The 25,357-nt window shown below is 32.5% G+C and overlaps 1 protein-coding gene and 1 pseudogene across 1 annotated transcript; both read left to right on the top strand.

Moving 5' to 3' along the window:
• Window positions 1-2,557: 2,557 nt before the first annotated feature.
• On the top strand, window positions 2,558-10,952 carry LOC100804166 (vacuolar-processing enzyme-like; annotated as a pseudogene).
• Window positions 10,953-16,505: 5,553 nt separating this feature from the next.
• Window positions 16,506-18,342, top strand: LOC100803638 (BAG family molecular chaperone regulator 2). The gene is made up of 2 exons (XM_006604050.4): window positions 16,506-17,005; window positions 17,916-18,342. Exons 1-2 carry the CDS (start codon window positions 16,759-16,761, stop codon window positions 18,137-18,139), a joined length of 471 nt encoding a protein of 156 aa, XP_006604113.1. The 5' UTR covers window positions 16,506-16,758; the 3' UTR covers window positions 18,140-18,342.
• The last annotated feature ends 7,015 nt before the right edge of the window (window positions 18,343-25,357 follow it).

The following is a 25,357-nucleotide window of genomic DNA, read 5'->3' as shown; positions in this document are numbered from 1 at the left end:
GCAAAGTGATAAGGTAATCAAAATGCTTAGAACAAATGGAGGTGGTGAGTATAACTCACATGAATTTCAAGTATTTTGTGATGAAGAGGGGATAATTCATGAAGTGACATCTCCCTATACACCTCAGCATAATGGTGTTGCTGAGAGAAGAAACAAAACCAATTTGAACATGGCTAAGAGCATGATGAAAGGGAACGGAGTGCCTCATTATTTCTGGGGAGAGGCAACTTCTACTGCTGTGTATATTCTGAACAGGTGTCCCACTAAGAGATTGCAGGGATACACACCTGAAGAAGCATGGTCAGAAAAAAAGCCTAGTGTGAGTCATTTCAGAATATTTGGTTCACTGTGTTTTAGGCATGTGCCTAAGCAGAACAAAAAGAAACTTGATGACAAGGCTGGACCAATGATACTCATTGGATATCATCCAACTGGTGCCTACAAGCTGTATGATCCTAGAATGAGGAAGGTTGTGATTAGCAGAGATGTCTTGATAGATGAAACAAAGGGCTGGAATTGGGAAATAAATGTTGTTGACAATGGTGAAAGAAAGGTGATTGTGAAACTTGAAGACAAACAAAGTGAAGAGGATGTACCATCATGTGGAGAGCAACTCAGAAGGTCACAAAGAGAGAGACAAGTACCACAAACACTTAGAGAGTATGAATTGTATCCTAATACAACAATTACTGCAGAAGGGGATTTTGTGCACTTTGCTCTACTTGCTGAATCAAAACCAATGAGTCATGATGAAGCCTCACAAAGTTCACATTGAAGACCAGCTATGGAAGAAGAATTGAGATCAATTGAGAAGAATCAGACTTGGGAGTTAGTCCATTTGCCTCAAGGAAAAAGACCAATTGATGTGAAGTGGGTCTATAAGACTAAAGTAAAGCCTAATGGAGATGTGTCCAAGTATAAGGCAAGTTTAGTAGCAAGGGGATTTATGCAAAAACATGGCTTGGATTACAATGAGGTTTTCGCTCCAGTTGCAAGACTTGAAACTGTTAGGCTCATTGTGGCAGCTGCTTGCAACATAAATTGGTCTCTATATCAACTGGATGTGAAGTCAGCATTCTTGAATGGGCCACTTGAAGAAGAAGTCTACATAACTCAACCACTTGGTTATGTAGTTGCAGGACAAGAGGATAAAGTCTACAAGTTGAATAAGGCATTATATGGCCTCAAGCAGGCTCCTAGAGCCTGGAATATGAAAATTGATAGCTTTCTAGTACAACAGAATTTCACCAAGTGTACTACTGAGCATGGAGTTTATGTCAGAAACACATATTTTGGTGATTTTTTGATAATATGTCTCTATGTAGATGATTTGCTAGTGACTGGCAGTAGTAAAGAAGATATAAGAGTGTTCAAAGGAAGAATAATGGATGAATTTGAAATGTCTGATCTTGGTGAACTATCATACTTTCTGGGTATTGAATTTGTTTCTACCAGTAAAGGGATTTTCATGCATCAAAAGAAGTATGCAGAAGACATTCTGAAGAGGTTCAATATGATGGATTGCAATCCTGTTATCACACCAACTGAAACTGGAATTAAGCTGCAAATAGATGGGTATGAGAAAGAAGTTGATCCTACCTTGTACAATCAAATTGTAGGCTCATTGAGGTACCTATGTAACACCAGACCTGATATTGCCTATTGTGTTGGGTTGATAAGCAGGTTTATGGAGAAACCAAAGACACCTCACTTCTTGGCAGCAAAGAGAATTTTGAGGTATGTGAAAGGAACATTGGATCTTGGCATTTTATATCCTTACAGTCAGAAGAATATAGAAGGATAAGTGTTTGGTTATAGTGATTCAAATTGGTGTGGTGATAAGGATGATAGGAAAAGCACTACTAGGTATGTTTTCAAATTTGGAATATTACCAATCTCTTGGTGCTCAAAGAAGCAGAGTATAGTTGCTTTGTCAACATGTGAAGCATAATATATTGCTGCTGCTATGACAGCCTGTCAAGCTCTATGGCTGGAAGCTTTAATGGAAGAACTGAACTTGAGAAATTGCAGTCCTATGAGGTTGTTGATGGATAACAAATCAACAATTGATTTAGCTAAGCATCCTGCGGCACATGGCAGGAGTAAACATATTGAAACCAAGTTTCATTTCCTGTGTGATCAAGTGAGTAAGGAGAAGCTTGAATTGGAGTTTTGTAGGTCCGAAGATCAAGTTGTAGACATACTAACTAAGCCATTGAAGTCTATCAAGTTCAAGGAATTGAGAGACAAGTTAGGAGTGACATTCTTGACAAATCTGAATTAACGAGGGATGTTGATGTATGTTGTAATTCAGTTAGTTAGTTAGGAGTTAGGAGTTATTTAGTTTGACAACTATGAAGGTTGTTGTAGTTACATATGCAGTGAGTATAAAAATAATAGTGATCATGAATGAGATGTATAAGAGTGCAGAAATTTTAATCCAGAATTCTAAGTTCCCTCTATTTTCTCAATCAATTCTTTCATCTTCTCTTATTCTCTAACATGGAGTGAGTGAGTATATTGTGTGAGTGTGTGTAAAGAGCTTCTTTGTTCCAACATGCATCTTGTACCTAATCCATTAGAGGTACATGCAGGGCACAGTAAGAATGCAACGGGAAAGAGATGGGTCGTTCTTGTTGCTGGTTTAAGTGGTTATGATAATTATAGGCACCAAGCAGATGTTTGCCATGCCTACCAAATACTAAAGAATGGTGGCCTTAAAGATGAAAACATCATTGTTTTCATGTATGATGACATTGCCCACCATAATCTAAACCCAAGGCTTGGCACTAAAATCAATAAACCAAACGATCCACATGTTTATAAAGGAGTTCCCAAGGTATGCCTCTGATTAGCCTTGATATTCTCACAAAGTTTAGATTTGAATTCGTTTCTACAATTCCTCGCTAAAATGGCTTCTACCGTGCACCAATTAAATAAGATGTTCATGGGTGAACCATCCACTACTATTATTATTTTTTATTATTATTTAAAATTCAATTTTATCCTTAACTTTACCTTTACTTTAACTTATCCATTCTCTTCTTCCCCTTCCCAATGGTGCGGTAAATAAGACGAAGACGAACATAAATAACGACCATCATGTTACAATAAGTACATAGTGATATTTATACTCTCACTTCCTAACCTTATCTAATTGTTTAAGATAAAATCCTAATCATAACTTCCTAATCTTATCTAATTGACTTTTTAAAATAAAATAATAATCATAACTAACTACTAATCTTATCTTTAAAATAAAATACTAATCATAACTAACTACTAATATTATCTAATTACTAACTAATTGAGCCTTTATTTTTGACTTATTACAATTATCCCTCCCATTGAAACAAACTTGTCCTCAAAGCCAATTAGAATTCCAATCAAAATTTGGAAATTGTTGTTGTACTGCATAAAGTTCCTTCCAAACAACATCTTCGGGATTGGTATGTCGCCATTGGATAAGTACATCAGTGATAGCTCGGTTTCCCTTCTTCTTCATTCTCCTATCCAAGACCGCTAGTGGCTACAATTGAACTTCCCCTTCCTCATTATACATCGGCAAATCAGTTGAAACCTTATGGGCACCATGATGTTTCTTTAACAAAGATACATGAAACACGTCATGTATTTTTGTTCCAGTGGATAACTCAAGTTTGTAAGCAACCTTCCTTATTCGCTCCAACACCTTGAAAGGCCCATAGTACCTAGCTACTAATTTGTGGAAAGCATGGTTTGCCAAAGTAAGCTGCTTGTACGACTGAATTTTTAAATAGACTAGGTCTCTGTTGGACCAGCGGCCTTAGAAATCTTAAGAAGGGGTGAATTAATTTCCCACTAATAAACTTTTAACCCCCTTCTAAAAGAGATAGGCTCAAAATGCAGAAAAAGCAGCAATCAATTTAATAATGTTTTTTAAACATGAAAGACAAAATTGATTGCAACAAAATAAATGAGATAAGGGAAGAGAGAATGCAAACACTATTTTTATACTGGTTCGACAAAGTCTGTGCCTACGTCTAATACTCAAGCAACCCACTTGAGATTTTCCACTCCTATTGTAAAAATTCGTTTACAAAGTCTGAACCACATAGGGACAACCCATCCCTTGTGTTCAGGAATCCTTACAACTTAAGAGACCCTCAGTCTCTTAATCAATCTCTTTGAATGAGAAGAAAGAAAGAAGAATTCTCTCTTGAAGAGAAGGATATTACAATTGAAGTCCATGGAGAAACTCTTAATGGATTTGCAAGTGTTTGCCTAAGAGTTTCTTTTGAGAAAGCATTTGGCAATGAAGTTCTCTTGGAACCTCTCTCATTTCCTTTTGAGAGGATAAGATGTTCTGAACAAGCAAAACTCTCTCTTCAAAATTCGTACCCAAGTCACCTATTTATAGGCCTTTGATGGCCATTCACAAATTCAATCAAAAGATGTGACTGTTGGCAGATTTTCTGAAAACTCTCCACTGGTAATCGATTACAATGTTTGTGTAATTGATTACATAATTATAATTTGAAGGGTCGTGACTTTTGAATTTGAATTTCAGGAGTTTCGTTGCAGGCAATCGATCACAGACATATGATAATCAATTACATGTTTAACATTCAAATTCAAAATCCTTTTCAACAACTCTTTTTCATTCTTCCCTTCTGGTAATCGATTACACTTCCTAGTAATCGATTACCAGAGCCTTGCATGACTTTGAAATCCTTTGTTTTGAGGCAAGGCTTGATCTTTAGTGAATCTTGAAACAAGACTTTGTTTGTTGAAGCATTCTTGAATTAATCTTGAAGCAAATGCTTATTCTTTGAAGCGGCCTTGTTTGATTCTTCTTTGGCATCATCAAATTCTCCCTCTTTTTGATGATGACAATCAAGTGATTTCTTTGCGACATCATCAAGACAATGCACGATCCACATTCTCCCCCTTTGTCAAGCAAATTCTTTTTGACATCATCAAAACCTGCATGATTTACATTCTCCCCCTTTATTGATGATGACAACCATTATCCAAGGCTTGATCTTTTTGACATCATCAAAATCTTCATGATTTACAGTCTCCACATTTGAACTCCTTGTCCACTCGTCTGAGATCAGCATAATGTTTCATTCTTTCCTGGGCGTGAAGCAAGTTATGGTGAAGTAACTTTGTTATCTGTTCTCTTGTCTTGATGGTATAATCCACTGCTTCCACCAAAGAATCTCCTGTTAGAGTACTATTTGGCATTGGTGGAGGATAGCCGTATAAAGCTTCAAAGGGGGTCAACTAAGTTGCACTATGAAACTTTGTATTGTACCAAAGTTCTGCAGAAGAAAGATACTCTGACCATTTCTTCGGCAGGTCACCAATGACACATCTTAAATAAATTTCGAGTGCTTTATTGAGGGCCTCGGTTTGCCCATTTGTCTGAGGATGAAATGCAGTTGGCAGAAGTTTGACTGCATGCTTCTTCATTAGTTCCGTCCAAAATGCACTCATAAATATATTATCTCTATCTGATATTATTTCACTTGGCCATCCATGTAACCTCACGATGTTATCCATGAACAACTGTGCCACCTTAGCAGCTCCAAAAGGGTGAGCTAATGGTAGGAAATGTGCATACTTTGTAAGTCTATCACAAACAACAAAGATGACAGTCATGCCATTCGACTTAGGAAGACCGACTATAAAGTCCATTGAAATAGACTTCCAAGCCTTATCAGGAATGGATAATGGTTGAAGTAATCCAGCTGGCATCCTTAATAATGGCTTGTTCTGTTGACAAGTGATACACTCCTGCACCTATTTTTTTACTGCTTTCTGCAACCCTTTCCAATAGAATTGGTCTTTAATTCGTTTGTAAGTTAGATAATCTCCAGATCTCCAGAATGTCCTCCAATCACAGAATTATGAAAAAGATGTAGTATTTTGGTTCTGAGTGCTGAGTTTGCTCCAATGACTACTTTTCCTTTGCCTCTCAAGAATTGGCCATCAAATGTGTACTGCTTATACAGTTGTTGACACAATCTTATTTGATCCACTATCTTCTATAACATATGATCTTGCTTCCATGAGTCTTTAGCCTCCATCATCAATTGGGATGTTACCTGGAAGATTGCTACTAAGCTTCCTATTGGTTGTTGTCGCGACAATGTATCAACTACCACATTCTCTTTTCCTTGCTTATACTCGATGCTAAAGTCCAGTCCCATAAGCTTTTCAAGTCCCCAATTTTGCATTAAAGTTGTTGGAGGTTTTTCTAGAAAGTGTTTAAGTGCCTTTTGATCAGTTTTGATGATAAAGTGTTTCCCAAGAAAGTAATGTTGCCATTTCTTGACTGCAAACAAAATGGCATAGAACTCTTTTTCATATGCAGACAAAAGCTGGTATTTTGGCCCCATTGTTTTGCTGATATAAGCTATTGGATGACTTTGCTGAATTAAGACAGATCCAATGCCAATTCCAGAAGCATCTGTCTCCACAGTAAAGGGTTGATCAAAATCAGGTAAGGCCAGTACAGGAGCTGAGATCAAGGCTTCCTTTAGTGTAGAAAATTCCTTTTCTGTGTCCCCATTTCACTTGAAGTCAGTATCTTTCTGCAGCAATTGTGTCAAAGGTTGAGCTATCTTCCCATAATTTCTGATAAATCTCCTGTAATATCCTAATAACCCAAGGAAGCCCCTGAGTTCTTTAACTGTTGTTGGCCTAGGCCAACGTTTTATTACCACTATTTTATCTTCATCTAGCTGCACCCCATTAACCGAGATCAAATGGCCCAAATAATCTATTTTTGTCTTCCTAAAACTGCATTTTTTGTGATTGAGAACTAGGCTATTGTCTTGGAGGAGTTGTAATGTTGTACTCAAACATTGAATGTGCTATGAGCAGGTTTTTGTATATACCAGAATATCATAAAAAAATACAAGGATAAACTTCCTGAGATAATCTTTAAAAATGTCATTCATCAAGTTCTGGAATGTAGCTGGCACATTGGTCAGCCCAAAAGGCAAAACCACCCATTCATAGTGACCGTTATGCGTTTGGAATGCTGTCTTGTGAATGTCCTCTTCTACCATCCGAACTTGGTTATAACCACTCCGGAGGTCCAACTTGGAAAAGTAACATGCATCATGAATTTCATCTAATAAGTCTTCAATTAATGGCATGGGAAACTTATTTTTGACTATTAGAGCATTCAATTTTCAAAAATCTGTGCAACACCTCCAAGAACCATCTTTCTTCTTAACCAGTACTAGTGGATATGCATAGCAACTAGCACTTTCTCTAATAAATCCAATGCTAAGTAATGATTTCACCTGCCTCTCAATTTCTTCTTTTTGTGCATGCGGGTATCGATAAGGTTTCAAGCAAAATGATTTATCATTGAGCAATGAAATCTTATGATCATATCTTCTTTTGGGAGGTAGAGTGGTAGGTTCTTTGAAAAATTGTTGATAAGTTGCTAATAGAGCATCAAACTCAGATTGTTGACTTTGAGTTAGGTGTTGAAAATCAGCAGCTGAAGAATCACTGTATCAATATGGTCCTCTTATAGCAAGCAACATAGCTTGACATTATGCTATCTACAGCTTGCCTGTAAGTTCACTCATATCTGTTGATGCTTGCTCACCTTGTAAACAAACCATCTTCTCTTGATGTTCAAATTTCATAGTTAGCTGAGCACAATTCCAACTTATTTCCCCTACTAAACCATTGCATTCCTAGGATCACACCAAAAGTACTACTCGGCAAAACCAGGAAATCAGTGACAAATACAAGATCATGAAATTTTCATTGCACCTGACTACACTTCTTGGTTATCACAAGTTACTTATCTGATGCAACCGTGACTAGAAAACCTTGAATATTTTGAGATTTGAGACCTAATGTTTTTACCCAATTCGCACTGATAAAATTATGTGTGCTTCCGGTGTCCATCAAGAATGGCACATCTTGTTTCTTAATAATGCCTTGCAATTGCAGTGTACTACCACCAGCCACACCTTGTAGAGCATTAAGGGAAATACAAACATCAACATCCTTAACCATATCTAAAATGTGCTTTATGAGATCATTGTCGTGATCCTCATCAAATTCAGATTATATGTCAACAATCTCTTGATCTTGTGAGGAAAAAATAGCATTTAACTTACCCCACACCTTACATTTTTGCTTATGATCTCGATCCCATTTGTCACCACAGAATTGACACAACCCTCTAGCAATCCTGTCACTAACCTACTTCCTGGAATTATTATTGGTAGTAGATACCTTAGAATCAGCTGGATGTGTTGGCTATGTTAGGTTTTGAGTCTGTTGCTGATGCAAAGTTGTAATTGGAATCGTTCTATGATGTTGTGATGTAACAGACCAGTTTCTTGAATACTTGGCTGTGAATCTTCTTGAATCAGTTTTGTTGGAGAAAACTTCTTGGTCATCTCATGAAGAACCTCATCTTGAAGTCTAGCTATTCTGACTGCTTCCTGAATTGAAGAAGGTCTATGAACCCTGACAAATTTCTCCAATTCGATAGTCAAACTAGAGAAAAAAGCTCAATGCCAACTCTTCTAGTATAGCAATACGAGCCAAAAGTGTGTCAAACCTCTCAAGATACTCAATCAAGGAATCTTCTTGCTTCAGTCTTGCAAGTTCTGCCACCGGGTCATCGAATGCACCAACATCAAATCGACTGCGTGCGTCTTACAAAATCTGTTGCCACATCTTGTGTTTGTTATTCACATTCTGCATGTAATGCCTTTGCCAAGCAAAAGCCTTACCATCCATGGACAATAGCAACAAACGACTTCGTTGCTCATCCGGTGTTCATTCCAATTCAAAAAATTGTTTGGATTTTGCCTTCCATTCTCGATAATTAGAACCATCAAAAGAGGAAAAAGGGATTTGTGCCCTATCCAACACCGAGACAATGGGTTCATGAGTCCCACTATGATTTCCATCCTCAGTTGTGATTTTAGGTCTCTTATGTTGGGTTGTAATCGAAACCATCAGTCCCTTGATAGATTTCTGTATCATCTCGAACGAATTTTGCATTGATTCTTGAAGATAAGAGACAATCTTCTCATAAGAATTCATGCGTGTCTCAAGCTCTTTTGTTGTCACCATCATCACCTAGCACTCTGATACCAATTGTTATAATTAGAAATAAATTTTTAATGTAACTTCACTCACTCTTTACTCACACAACGAAAGAGGAAACAAATTAAATAACTTTTATTTTCTGTTGGCCTTCTATGAGTACACACAGATATTTATACTCTCACTTCCTAATCATATCTAATTATTTAAGATAAAATCTTAATCATAACTTTCTAATCTTATCTAATTGACTTTTTAAAATAAAAAAACTAATCATAACTAACTACTAATCTTATCTTTAAAATAAAATACTAATCATAACCAACTATTAATCTTATCTAATTACTAACTAATTGACCCTTTATTTTTGACTTATTACACACCACCGATTGAAGATGACGTTGACGACCTTTACGCTACAGAAACTCACATAATGGAAATCGACATCAACTTCTTTGGGTTGATGTCAATTAAGAAAATTAAATCAAACTTGTAAACACATAAGAGAAATGTTGGGGTTACTCTATGTGGACCAAGATCCTTCAAAATTAAGATATTGGAAGGTGGCAACACAAATTACAAAGCATGCTTTGTTGTTTGCATTGAAGTAAATAATGTACCATTTACTTCTATATTAAGTCCATTGTTGAATTGCACTGCGCATCATCGGATTTGAGTTTCTATTTTTTTAGACAAATTGTGCTTTGATTCAGGATTTGTAACTTGAAAGGCGGTGATTCGGGGAGTCAAGACCGATTTCACCTTCTCCTTCTTTAGTGGCCTCTGAGGGCATGAAAAGAACACGTGTGCCACTGTGAGAATGCATGTGTCGTTAGTGTTAATGGTTGCGTGGACCACTGTGAGAGGTTGCATGACAAGGATATGTGTTGCTGTTATGTGAGAAAAACTTGTGTAATATTTCCCAGTTTTCGGTGGAAGATTTTTTCTGGATGGTGGGGTGGGATGGGAGGAAGAAGATAGAAAATAAGTTGTCATTTCGCTTTTTATTTAATTGTTAAAAAATTATTTAATTTTAATCTCAATTATTGGAATACTTTAATAATAAATTTAAGTACTAGTATTAGTGGTGCACCCATGAATTATTTGAACAATTGGTCCATAGTAGAAGTCGTCATAGAAGGCAAGCCTTGAGTAAATTTAGTCATACAATCTTCACATTCTCATTTTTTGACAAAAAATCTTCCCATATTAAAACTGAAACATCAAATGTCACCTGAAATATTTTTTTTTATAAAAAAATTCCTTTGAATTCCTAACTCAAATGTTATAAAATCCTTCAAATTTTATTAATTAAGTGTTTACTAAATTTATTATTTTTATAAACTTTTGAAATGACTTCATGTGTCAAATCAATTATATATAAACATTCAAATGGTTCTATGGTTATGAAAACCTTTGAATTAAGTTTATTTTGGGAGTTATAGATAAAAAAAAAAAAAGATAAACAGAGAAGCATATTTACTTAATTTAAAAATAAAAAAAACTTAATTATAGCACCAAAATAATTGAAGACCAAAATCATACATAATCTAAGCCAAAGGAACTAAAAGTTTATTTAAGTCCTTTAAAAAGAGTTTATTTAAGTCTAATTTATAAATCTTCTAAATAATAGATCACCACTTAATTATCATTTTGATGTGGAAAAATTAATAGTATACTTTTATAGGATTATACTGGAGATGCCACCACTGCAGAAAACTTTTATGCTGTAATTAGTGGTAACCGAAGTGCTCTCTCTGGAGGCAGGCAGTGGCAAGGTTGTGAACAGTGGTCCGAATGACACCATTTTCATTTATTATGCGGACCATGGCGCTACCGGTCTCATTGGTAACTTATTCGGTACTTCCTAACGTTTGATATCATTTGGTGTGTAAAGCGTACATTGGTGATAGAAAAACACTACGTGTGTGTATAATTGATACATTTTTGAAATCCAAATATTTAATTTGGTAAAATATTAATTAGCTGTAACATTTTATTTTTCGTACACTAAATTAAAAAAAATTATTATTTATAAATAAATGGAGTTTTATAAAATGATAAGAATTTTTATAATTAAATAAATAAGGAGAAATAACTTTATTAATTAAAATAATGATTTTAGAGAAAATAAAAAGTGTATTTTATTCATTTGATAAAGAATAAAATATAGTTTGTTTTTTTTTTATAAAATTATAAAAATAAATAAATAGAGTAAATAATAAGTTGTAAGTATCCTAGGTATAAATAACGATGTTAGGTTAGTTTTCACACCGACGATGCCTCCTCTTTTCCTCATTTTCGTTTTTCCTCTTTCTCATCCCAAAACCCTCTCTTTTTCTCGCAGACCGCCAAACCTGTCTCACAAAAACGACGATCTCGGACTCATTCACCGTTGGATAGTCGTGAAATTTAAGCACAGGTTCACAACTCAATTCTGAGGCTTTCCACTGTTGGGAATTACGAGAAAATGTCGGAGCTGAGAGAAATACACTTCGCATCGTAACATTTTCTTTTCCCGTAAAAACCCAAAACTGTCTCAGTAAAACTATGATCCCGGATTTGTTAACCGTTGGATTGTCGTAAAATTTTGATATGTGGTTTGGAATTCATTTCTGCATGACTTCACCGTTGGGATTTGCAAAATAGTATCTTTGGATGGAGATAGATGCATCGCATGAAGACAGTACAAATGGAAGCTTCAATCCCTTCTCTTTTTCTCTAACGTTTGAGAACTCTATCAGAGCAATCAGAGGAAAAAATTGAGGAATCTCAGGAAATTGCTAGAGATTCCACTATCGCTTTCAGAAGACACGTGAGTCCACTTAAAGGTAAGGGATGGGTTATTCACAATTGGGGATTAGTGAGAACATATGTAGGGATCCTTAGAGTATCAATTAGAATGAGTTTTGGGGTGTTTCTGCAATTTTTATTTTATCTTTATAATTATAACTGTGAATTATATATGTTTGATGAACCAGTTGATGTCCCAATGAGAAATTGTTGTGAAATTAATGTGTTCTTGTGTTGAGTGTGAACCCTTAAAAAAATAAGCTCTTTTTTATTAACGTGAATTATATTCTAAATAGTATTATTTTTAATGACTTATTTTATATGAATTATTATCTTATTCTATATTTTTCTACAACGATGATCAACATGTTGTGTGTATATATTTATTGTAATACTAAAATAATAAATTAAATAAGTTGTAAGGTTAATGCCTAGTGATAATTTCTTTTGATGTAACATTAAATTAATTGTTATAAAAACTCTTTTGATTAAAAATAATGTAGCTTGATTTACTATATATATATATATATATATATATATATATATATATATATATATATATATATATATGTTTTGTGTCTTGCAAATATGATTATTGTGTGATGTGTATGAGTTATGAGATGTTAAATTGTGGGAATGATATTTGGTTGCAAATAAGTGTTTGTGTTTAACACTTATGTGACAATAATTATGTTATGAGTTGTGAATTGTATAGTAACTCGACCAGTGTTGATATTGAGAAAAGTGTTGATGTGCAGTGTTAAAGAAAAATTGTAGGTTTCCTATTTAGGAATTAGTGTTAAATTGTAGTGCAATGTGTTAAACGTGTTTGAAAACACGAGTGTGAGGTCGTGGGTATTGTATAATTTATGAGTAGTGTCTATGAATGAAATATGTGATGAATTATGGAATAACATGTTGCTTTGAGATTATAGTATTGTTATTGAGATTATACCATTGTGATTGAGATCAAGTGTATGTGATAAACTGAGTATGCGCGTGATTGAGATGTTGTGTGCATTGAATTTTGAACTATGAATTATACAATCACACGACTATAAGTCTCTTTAAGGGCGACGAGTTAATGTTAAGTCTCTTTTAGGGCGACAAGTTAATGCTAAGTCCCTTTTTGGGTGACGAGTTAATGTTAAGTCCCTTTAAGGACAACGAGTTAATGCTAAGACCCTTAAAGGACGACGAGTTAATGCTAAGACCCTTAAAGGACGACGAGTTAAAACTATTTTGAGAACAATTGAGGAGTCGTGTGTTTTGTACAGTTCATAGATAAAGTCTGTGTGTTAAAATGATTTTAGGGGTTAGACCTGAATCAGGAGGGAGAGACCCTGACGGACTCTTCGGAGTGTAGGCCTTGGGGGTCACCCGATTTGAGTGCTCCTTTAAGCCTATGTTGATCCCATATGGTTGGAGCATTTTTGCAAAACACTGTGACCTTGACTGGTCTCCCTAACAATCCATTTATTCATTCATTTTTTGGGTGGATTATGACTATTCTCATTTTCATTTTAGGCAGTTATTCTGACCAACAGTTATTCTGACTTTATCAAATTAGAGAGATGATGAAAAATTTTGATCATTAATAGAGGATGAAAATCTTGAAGGATTAACAACAACTTTGAGTGATTTAGAAAGTTTGATCATCTTGAGTAGTACATTATTTCCAATGCGCATACCTTTGGTCAAAATTCATACGGGATGTTAATGTATATGATTTTTTTAAAAAAGAAAAACATTCCATGACGATTCTCTGAAAAATCGTCTTAAAAAGTCTACATTCTAAAACGATTTTTTGAGGAAACCATCGTAGAATTGTCAATATATTTTATTTTATTTTTAAAAAAATGCATTCTAAGACGCTATCTAAAAAACCATCTTAGAATGTCTACATTCTAAGACGGTTTTTGCAAAACCATCTTAGAACCCTCAATATATTTTTATTTTTTTTTAAAATGCATTCTAAGACGGTTCTCTAAAAACCCGTCTTAGAATATGTACCATTCTAAGATGATTTTTAACTAAGAACTGTCTTAAAAAGATATCCTTTCAAGATAATTTTTAGTTAATAATCATCTTAGAATGATATCTTTTTCTAAGACAGTTCTCTATGGAACCGTTTTAGAATGTGCAGACTTTCTACGATGTTGGTTATGACGACGGTTAATAACCGACTTAGAATTCGCAAATTAACCGACAAAGAAAGTGATTTTCGTATTAGTATTAAATGAAATTGATACTATCAAATGATTTTGAAAAACTTTCTTAATAAATGTAAGTTAATTTTTTTTCTTATATTTGAAAGCGGAAGAAGTATATGCTTAAGTTAATAAGGATTTTATCAAAGTGACCATATTTCATAAATGCTTACCTACTATATTAACATTAATGATATTTAAATGAGTATGAGATAGTTTAGATTCCCTAACATGAATCCCAAGACTTACAAATTGCAATACTATGTTTTTGTTTTTATTTTTATTTTGGAGATACAGAGCTACTTTGTTTGATGTAGCAACAAAGCAGCTTTTATGCTAGCCAATATATGATTTATTGTTCGAATTTACATTTTTTGGTCGTTGACTTTCGTCAATAATTATGATTTGGGTTAACTCAAGCTTCGATTCAAGATTGTCTATTATGTGGATTGAACCTTAAGTGTTGTATGAAACTGAATTTTATTTTGGACCAGAATTTAGCCTAATTTGCTGAAACCGGTGGTTTACCTAAACCTTTAAATTAGGAGAGCCTTGGTTCAATCCATATTGTTAGCATTTTAAAAAAAATATTCCTTATGTTCCGGATAGAAATTACATTAAAAAATATTTTTTTCGTCCTCATAACTATAAAAATGTTCAAAATTTATCCTCATAAGATTTTTAGTATGTTATTTGTGCTTATAAAATTAAAATGTATTGTTTTTTTGCTTGTCGGAACAAGGTTCAGAAATCCAAATCTAAGTGCATTACTTTTTTACAATGGTTATATGCACAATCAATATACAAAAATAACTTTTTACATTTGTTATATGCATAGTCGATATAAAAAAAATATCATATTTACATTGATTATATGTATAACCGATATAAAAAGTCATCGCCGGTTCCGATTTATCCGAACTTACATCCGGGTTAAAAAATGATACATTTCATTTTATGATAAAGAAAAATATACTGAAATTTTGAAGGAATGAATTTTAAATATTTTTATATTTGCATATTTAAGAGGACGAAATACATTTTTTTCCTACAAATTAAGTCTCACATATTTTGTGGTATTTATGTATTTAGAGTACATAGATTTGCAGACAATTCAGTATGTAGGGCTGGGTATTAACATCCAAAGGATGACGTATCTCTTTCAATTGGTCTCCTTCCTGTTTTCATGATCCTGTCAAGAACAACCCCCCCAAATTATACATGCAGCGGAGTTTATAATCAATTTTGCATATTGCTAGTTACTTTGTAGTATGTTGTTTTGACAGTTTTGTCGTACAAATCATTCATAAAAGGACAAGTTTACATGTTACTTTTAGAGTAACGCAACATAAAAAAATGGTACTTTGGCATAATTAATTCAATCATATAGTTCATTTATCGACAGAGTCAATAAAACATGATTTTTCTGTTTTACATATAAATTGGATCAGGTACGATCTATTTTTTCTTCGCAATGCCAATTTTTCATGGAAAAATACACTATTCCTTTTAAAGTATTGAAATTACCAATTTTAATATAAAAACCTATTTTGCAGAGGAAAAAAATATGAATTAAGTTATTGAGAGCACACTTTTCCTCTCTTAGTAACTCTCCTTCTTATTGATAACTATTTTCTGATAGTCTTATTATTTACTTTTACATTTTATAAAATGAAATAAATTTTATAATATTTTTTACTATTAAATATTGATTTTATTCTTTAAAGTCTCGGAGTTTACAATAGTGTTTCAATATTTGTGTTTAATAACTTTGAGGGTCACATATTGAGAAAATTTATCTATGACTTACATTAGAACAAACTAATGAAATAAAATATATAACAAATTACGTTACAGGCAAGATGTAAATGCTTTAAACTTTAAAAAGGAATAATTAAAATAAAAAATTAAAATAATTTAAAGACGGTGTACTCTTATTTAATAAAGAATTAATGAATCTCACAAGAATATTTTTAATGAATTAAAAATAAAATTAATTTTATAAATTATAATATTTAATGCTTTAAAAAACATTTACTTAATATTTAATTTTTTAATTATTGATTTTTAACAAATACCATTTATACTGAAATAACATTTATATAATAGCTTTTAAGATTTATTTATTTTAAAGCTAGTGATTTTTTTTAATAAGAAAAATAACTAGCATCAATTACTATTTACAGAAGTAATTTTAGTAACTTCTAAATTTATTATATTTATTCGGGTGATTGAGATTCTTCTTTTTCTATCCAAAGTGGATAATACTTTAGAGGAATCCCAGTTCTTAGAACTATCATTTTCTTTGACCAAAAATTTTCATTTCAATTTAAAAGTACGACGTAGCTAGTAGCAATTGATATGTGTTGAGTTTGGTCCACTAATCAAGCAAGCGTGTTCTTAGGTATCCACCACCCATGTGCCATAGTCATTTACAAAATCAGCAGGAAAAACAATGCCTCACTTGTCTTCCATGTGTTCCGAACTCATTGGCTTTTCCTGTTCTTTTAAGTCTTGCTTTTTAGCAACACAAGGGCATAACTATATATTTTATTCATGGTTTTCTTCGTCCTTATGCACGCTTTCTAGTATTATATAACTGCCCCAACTGCTTCAACTCCTCTTACTACTCCTCTTTCAGCTCTTCCAAGAAAAAGGAAAGAAAGCAATTAAGATGATTAAGTTGAGGTCAATGAGGTTTAGCCGAAGCAGCTCCAAGCTTGGAAATGGGCACAAAGCAACACCACCCATTGAAAAGGATTGCAGAAGCATTGGTGAAATCCAATGGGAACTTAGGCCTGGTGGCATGCTTGTTCAAAAAAGGAAGAGTAACCAAAGTGCAGGGGAGGGAATGATCACAATTATAGTGTCAACTATGTCACAATCTCAAGAAATTTCTATTGAGGCCACATCAACTTTTGGTAAGTCTACCACACCCCTTTCTCATAGTCACTCTGTAATTTTGGTTATAGATTCGGTTGGAGACCATCCATTGATTTGGCCAAAATAGTATGTAAGTGAAGGATATCCTTCCCTCTACAAAATAGGTCTAAATCTAAATCCTAAGCAAGAGTATATTTTAGTAATGAAAAGTGCTAGGAAGCAAGACACTCTTCCTAACACATATTCTTTCATTCGTTGAAATTTATTAAAAATTATAAAATAAGAACTATTAAATGAGATACCAGATCCACAAAAATTTATAATTTTTAATAAATTTAAATTTGTAATAGATAATGTACTCAAGAGAAAGTGTCAAAAAGTTTGTAACAAATATTTCCCTTTTAGTAATTATTCTTAGTTCTATGAAAGTGTTATAAGACCACTTACAAATTTCAATCATCAACATAAAAAGTGCATTAGAGATTTTATATTAGCTAATAATATGGTACTTCCTCCGGTCTCAATTATTAAAAAATTATTAAAAAAAATAGTTAAATATATTAAATTGTATGACTTTCAATTAAAAAATACTTTTAAAATTATTTTTTATTAAACTTTGATATCAAACATAAATCTTCTGTTGAATTAAGAATATTTTAAAAATAATCACATTAAGACAAAAATAATTATAATTTACTTATACCTTGAGACCTAGGTACAAATATTTTTTCCTTTGAGAGCCGAGTAATATATAACTGAGGTAGTCCTCGCTTTAAGTGTTAACTAGTTAAGTTAAAATTGAAAAAAAAAAAACCAAAATGTTTATTTTCTTTCTAAGCTGCTCAATGCTTATTTATCACCCAAAAATTTTATTCTTTTCACTTATTAGAGATAAACCTCATATGGATATATGCATGACAAAAGTTGTGAACAACTAATAATTTGCAGGAGAATTGAAAATGATTCTTTCACTGGTAACAAGTTTTGAGCCCAGAGAGCAAAGGCTTCTCTTCAAGGGTAAAGAGAGAGATGATGATGAATATCTACATATGGTTGGGGTTAGAGAAAAGGACAAGGTTCTTCTGTTGGAGGATCCAGCAATAAAGGAGAAGAAACTGCTTGGCTTAAGAGACCAACCCATTAACAATCCTAGTCGTGCCATCAGTGTATGACTAATTAACCAAACTCGTTAATTTTAATTAGTATTAACCACGACGGAAGCTTGAGAAAGTTTATTAATGTAGTGATACCTTTTCTTCTTCTTTTTGCAATAGATTAGGAACTTAATTATGTCCTTATGTCTGGAGCCTTCGCTCAATTAAAAATGTTGAGTTGATGAAATGATAAGTCATCCTGCGTAGTTTGATTACTTGTATGTCTTTAAGTGTTGAATATTCCTTTTATTATTTTTATATTTTCTTATTATGATGGTTTATGTACTATGTTCAAATATATAAACCCACGCGTGCACGCCGACAAAAGTAGATTAACAATGATAAAGGTAAAGTGGGAAGCTTTGATAAGGTTGGGACAATTTTTTCAGAAAAGATGGCAGATTATGGGTTTTAAAGTTCAATTTGTTCGGTCCATAAGGTAGTTCAATTAAGCGTACACGATTAATTATACGAATAGAGTATAAGAAAAATTGGTTGATGGGTTGAGATGGTAATAACAATCTACATCTTTTGAGACGTGAATGTTAGTTCAAATGTCAAAAAACAATTTTTCTTAAATGAAAATTGCATAACCTTCAAATGAAAATTAATCCTAATCATGATTCAGCACTATTCGATTTTTCTTTATCAGTAGAACTATTCGAATTTATATTTATGTGTGGTCATATTAATATTAATAAATAATAATAATAATAATAAATTTATTCAATAATAATAATAATAATAATAATGCCGAATTATGGTCAGCGATAGAAGAGGCCCATCACAGACAGGATCACTTTGTCCGGTTTAATGATCCTGTTAGCATCCAGAGAACAAAAAATCTCTCGAAATTCGAACTATTTTTCGAATGGATGCAATTGATTTTATATGATTTATAACAAGCAACGAATAACGATAGACTAAACAAAGGCAAGCTATTTCACATTCTCGCCCAAGCTTTTGTTATTTTTTCTTGAATTTAATCAGAGTGGAATTTTAATTGAAGATGACAAATGTGTTCCTAAAAAATAAAAATACAAAATTTAGTCACTAAAAGTATAAAAAGTGCGATAAATATATATGACGTTAACTTTCATCCGTCACCGTTAATAAAATAGCCTATATAACACAAATGGACGAATTTGTCACTAAAATGATTGTCAATGTATTCATCTCTAATTGTCAACATAGAGACATATTTGTTATATAATATTTTTTTGACTTTTTGTCTTCCTAGTCCGCTAACAAATACGTTTAAAAGATGAAAATATAGAATTTAATCCCCGAAAGTGTAAAAAATGCAACAAATATATTTAGACGTTAATAATAAATTATGACTAATTGTTATAATTTTGAAAAATTTATAATAATTGCGACAAAATTTTGGGAGAGCTATATCACACTGGTAAGTGTTTGTTTCCGATATATAATTTTCAAGTTTCATCAACGGTTGAGACATGCATAAAATATTACCAATGAAAGTGAATTTTTATTACTTTGGCGAATTCTTCTTACTTTCCTTCCTCTACAAAAAAAAAATCAATTCTTTGGTTGTTAATTCTTAAATAAATGATATTAACACATAATTTTTTTTTACTGTAAAACGATAAAAAAATCATTATTTCTGTTTAATCAAACACTATTTATTTAATTGTTTTTTTTTATAAATTTTTCATAATAAAATATGAATGTCTATTAGTATATGCAATGACATCAAATTACAAATTATAATAATAAGAGTTTGTTGATTTTTAATTTTTTTTTAAATTATACACAATTATTTTTTATTGACTGATTATTTAAAAAATCATAACCTTAAAAAAATCATTTCAGAGGAGGTCAATATTTTTTACAAATTAAAAGTGTCATTGCAATTGCAATTTTTCCTAAAACTTATCCATGGATCTAATTTAACTATAATGCTTTACAATAAGCATTTTTTTACTTGAATCTTTCATCAAATATGAGAGTGTAAAAAAATTATTTATAGTTTATAAAATGATTTTTTTTTCTTTTAGTCTCAATTTAATTTACGAGTTTGTTAAAAAAAATTTGTAATCATTATAAATTTTTTCAAATTATAATAATTAGTCATAATCTACTATTAACGTTTGGATATATTTGTCACACCTTTTATACTTTTAGGACCTAAATTTTATATTTTCATCTTTCAGGGACACATTTGTCATTGAAATGGGAAGACGAAAAGTTTAAAAAAATATTATATGACAAATATGCCCATATGCTGACAATTAGAGATGGTCACATTGACAATCATTTCCGTGAAAAATTTGTCTCTCTATGTCATGTAGGCTATTTTATTAACGGTGACAAATGAAAGTTAACGGTTAGATATATTTGTTATACTTTTTACACTTTTAGGGACTAAATTTTGTATTTTTCATCTTTCAAGGATGCATTTGTCAACGAATTACACATTCAAGAATAAAAGTGACTATTTACCCTTTTTTATAATATATTTCTAGGAAGTTTTCTATAATAGTTATTTTCATCATTTAGCGATATATATTTATGTTTTTTTTGTGCATTTATAAATTTGTGTTTAATAAGTTTTTTTTTTTTTTTGCAAGAAGTGTTTCCTGTTGTATAGTAACTAAGTTTCTTCCATTAATAAGAGTTAGAGATATTCCTTTTTCTTTCTTTTAGAGAGTAAGGTATTCCCAGAGTTATAAGCTATAAGACTAATCCCTCGAGAAGGTATCGGTTAAGTGAAACTCCTCTCCCCACATGTATTGCTCTTCACATAACTAGAATCAAACCCTTCTCATATGCTTAAAGTTAATTAAACTATATAAATTATAATGTGATTAAGAATCCAATTAATGTTCAAAGTTTTGAATTTGATTTTGCCAAAAAAAGAAATTGAACAAAAATTCTTGAATTGTTAACAAGCATAAAAAATTTGCAAGTAAAGTATTGAATTAGTCTAAATCAAATGCAAAAGTTCCACCCAAATTAAGAATATTGTTAAAAAGTTTTAAAAACATAGTTTCACATAACTTTTACCAAGTGATCTTACAAAATTTATAAGAAACTAGATTGCTTTCAAAAAGTGAGGGTTCCACTAATCAAAGCCATGTCCAGTTCTTCTTCACATATGATTTTAAAATTTATAAGAGCTATCTCAAGTTCTCTTTCACAAATTCGTGGAGGGTTTCACTAATCAAAGCTTGATTACAAACAAGTATTTTGTCCTACTACTTCATGATACAATAGTATTCTCTAGGTCACTACTGACACACCCTTAGACTTTCCCTAACTAAATCCAAGATACTCAAGTATTGTCTAATACTAAGTCACTCCCGACTTTCACAAACAAATAATATTTGAATGAATACACAGATTCAAATTAGTCAATGTAATGGATAAACACTTAAGCTCAAATACAAATGAATAACTTTGATGTGCAATGAATGAACTAATTAAGCATTGTCCTCTATTGTCTAATGACTTGACAAATTCTTACTTTAGAAGGCTTTTGTTTTTCACTTCGTATTTTCATTCATTTTCTTTTTGTAAATGATAGAAGAGCCTTGGTTGCTTTTTATAGACTTCATGAAAGTATTTGTTATGGGATTAACATTTGTCTTTGATTTGACCATTGTCTCAATTTGGAGGTAGTGCTACGTGTCGTGCTTTTGTGGAAAGAGAGAATAAAAGTACAGACAACTTGATGTACTCCTTTCTTCAATGATAATGACATTTGAGGAATATTCTTGTGAATTCTTCTATTCCCTTCTATTATGTTCTTACTTACTTGAAATTTAAATTATACGCATTGGTTTTCACAAAGAATGGAAACTAGTTTATAACAACGCATTGGACGTTGGATGTTACTTTTAACAAACCCATTTTTCCACTAATCAATGGACACATACCAATTCTTATTTACTTGTATGTAGTAGGTCTTATTCACTTGAAAATAACTCATTAGTCCATCAATAATTTATACCTTTGTAATCATCAAAATCATGGGCAAGCATAGATCTTCTAGTTGTGATAATGGACTGTCCAGACTTAACACAACTAACCTTGTCTTCTTTCTCACAACCTTACCATTCTCTTCTAGCTTATTTCTTAACACTCGTTTTGCTCTAACAGCCTTCTTATATTTAGGTAGCTCTACATGCTTCCATACATCATTTTTCTAGAATTGGTTGAGCTTCTCTTGCATGGCCTTAACCTAGTTTTCATCTTCCATGGCTTCATCTATGTGTTTGGGCTCAATTTCTGATATTAGTGCGGTATGCCCTCGAAGCCTGAGACATGTTTTAGTTTGGACTCTTTCTGTTGGAACACCAATGATTTGGCTTTATGGATGGTTCTTTTGTCATGTTGTGTCCAGATGGTTCTCTTATTTCTTCTTGAGGATCGTCCAATGATGAATTGGACACTATAGCTTCTATGTTGTGAATAGATGACGTAGAGTTTTTTGTTTGATATTATAGTCTTAAATCTGCAAAGGACTCATCCAACTCTGATAATTCGTTATCAGGCTTGGTCTCGTTAAACCTCACATGGATAGCTTATTCAACTACAAAGGCTCTAGAGTTATATACATTATATGCCTTTGATGTTTTAGAATGCCCAAGCAATATTCCACCATCACTCTTAGAATCAAACTTTCCCAAGTAGTTCTTAGTGTTCATGATGAAACATTGACAACCAAAAGGATGAAAGTATGATATGTTGGGTTTTCGTCCTTTCATAATTCACAGAGTTCTTTTTTAGAATAGGTTTTATGTAAATTCTATTTTGTAAATGATAAGCAGTGTTCACTGCTTCAACCCAGAAGTGCTTAGGAGTAGAATTATCATTAAGCATGGTCCTAGCCATTTGCTATAATGATCTATTCTTCCTCTCAACTACACCATTTGTTTAGGTGTTCTTGGTGTTGAGAAGTTGTGAAGAACCATTTCCTCATAGAACAGTTGAAAATTTTTATTTTCAAATTCTCCTCCATCATTACAGCAATCAAGTTTTGTGAGAGAGGTATATATAGTGACTATTATAAATGAATAAAATTATATTTGAGTCTTCGTAGCATAATAAGAGACTGTAACCTCCGAGTATACATATGTAGGAAATGAATTAAAGGGGGAAAGACTGACTTTTCCTTTGTTTTTGAAAACAAAAAGGTGAATAGAGCAATAAAAATGTGTGAGAAAAGTAAGACCCTGTAGTAATGACCAATTAATCCAACAAGTAGTAGAGACGAATGGGGAACTACTATTTCCACTACCACAATTGCTAATGGCACTATCAGCTATAGCAAAATGACCATCCTACCCTTATGAGTTTCCTACACCCCTAACCTTTTCGACCCTTTCTCTATCACTTCTCCCTTCCTCTTTCATGACACCCCTAACCCATCCCTCTTACCAATTCCTCCTTTCCTCTCCTTCATTGACCACACTTGAGACTCAATAAGGTTTTTTTTTTAAATTTTTTTATCCAGCAAAATCATGATTTCGTTGTGTTGAAACCTAGACGATAAATGAATCATGTTTCTGTTGTGTTTTTTTTTTTTGCTAGAAGTGTTTTTTGTTGTTGTCCTATTTCTAAATTTTATTGAATAGTTTTTTGTAGAGTATACATGGATTGGAATACATTCATTTCTATTGAAGTTACAATGTCACATGGTTGGAGAAACATGATTGATGAAAGCCAAAATGAATTTTACCATCCCAATCAAGTAGATAGAATGCATGCAGATGATAATGATTGGGAAATGAAGCAAATGAAATGCATGCAAATGATAATGGTTTGGGAAATCAAGATGAGGATCCTAACAATGGTTTGGACATTGACCCCCCCCCTCACCTGGCCAACATAATTACTTAGACTATTATGTGTATTCATTTTTAGACTTGGTAAAATTCAATAGCCAATGTTTTTGGTCCTATAATGTTTACTATAAAATTTGTTAATTGTTGTTAACCATGCACATTGTGTTGTAATTTAGGTTGAGGTCCTTATTCCAACATTTATGCTGACTGTCAAAATCACACAACAAAAACATGATTGCGTTATGCACTTGTACAATGGAATCATGTTTTTGTAGCACATGTGGAGGTGACATAAGTTCATACCAATGGAAGCACTATTTTGTTACATAAGTCAACACTGTACGATGGAATTGTATTTTCTTTGCACATATGGGTGTGAACAAAAATAGAACAATGGAAACACAACTTCGTTCCATACTTGTACAATGGAATCATGTTTCCATTGTTCTATTTAGTTTTGACCCCCATATGTGCAATGATAACATGATCCCATTGTACAAGTGTGCAATGGGATCGTGTTTCCATCAAAAAGATAATTTCATAATAACATGAAAAGCACCCCATGTGGTAGTAGCATTAGCACTTATGGTAATACTAATAGTAGTTCCCAAATGGATATCATAAGCCCACACACTATATAAAATAAGTTCAGTTTTTTTTTTCTCTGACGACCCTTATTGTTTACATATTGTTATAAGCTTATAAATGCAAAATTTTAAAATTACTAAGACTAAATCAACCAGCTATATTATATCAAGTCATTTAATTTACAACATGTTTTGTTTCATGTTTCAAATATTATATTTTTAGTTACATTTATTGAGAATTTCATAATTATAATTTTCACATCTTAAACATAAATTCCTTTTTTTACTTTTCAATGAATTTCCAAAGCATGTATTATAATGATTTATTGGTGAGACATCTGTGAAATTTGCCTAATTTTAAATTGATTAACAATATAAATTTTTTTACATTATTAAGTTTGGCTTGAACCTTTATGGTTTTAGGGAGTTAGGTAATTTTGTTATGTCCTCTATAACAAATATATCCAATAGTTAGTTAGCTATTAGTGTTGATTGTAAAGTCTTCTAAAGGCTTGTATATGATCCTGTTAACACTAATGAAATGCTAACAATTTTCCCACTCTTTCTTCTATATTCTCTATTGCTTTCTAAACACTCTTAGATCTGTGCACTTGAGTTTGATTATTGAAAACTTGTAGTATTTGTTTATCATAAAAGATTGGTATCACAAGCCTAGGTTGGGTTTCATCCTTGGGGTGTTCATTGTGAATCAAAAAATGGGTTCTGCAAAGTTTGATCTCAAGAAGTTCACAGGCAATAACGATTTCAATGTATGGAGAATGAAGATGGGGGCCTTGCTTGTTCAATAGGAACTAGAGAAGGCTTTTGAAGGAGAG

This window comes from Glycine max, chromosome 19 (assembly GCF_000004515.6).
Source record: "Glycine max cultivar Williams 82 chromosome 19, Glycine_max_v4.0, whole genome shotgun sequence".
NCBI classification, from domain to species: Eukaryota; Viridiplantae; Streptophyta; class Magnoliopsida; order Fabales; family Fabaceae; genus Glycine; species Glycine max.
This window is presented reverse-complemented; position numbering and strand designations above follow the sequence as displayed.

Bases quoted from the DNA above. Each gene is read 5' to 3' on its own strand.
- LOC100803638 (XM_006604050.4), top strand. From the start codon at position 16,759: ATGATTAAGTTGAGGTCAATGAGGTTTAGCCGAAGCAGCTCCAAGCTT. The intron at 17,006-17,915 runs GTAAGTCTACCA...AATAATTTGCAG, and splicing joins TGAGGCCACATCAACTTTTG to GAGAATTGAAAATGATTCTT.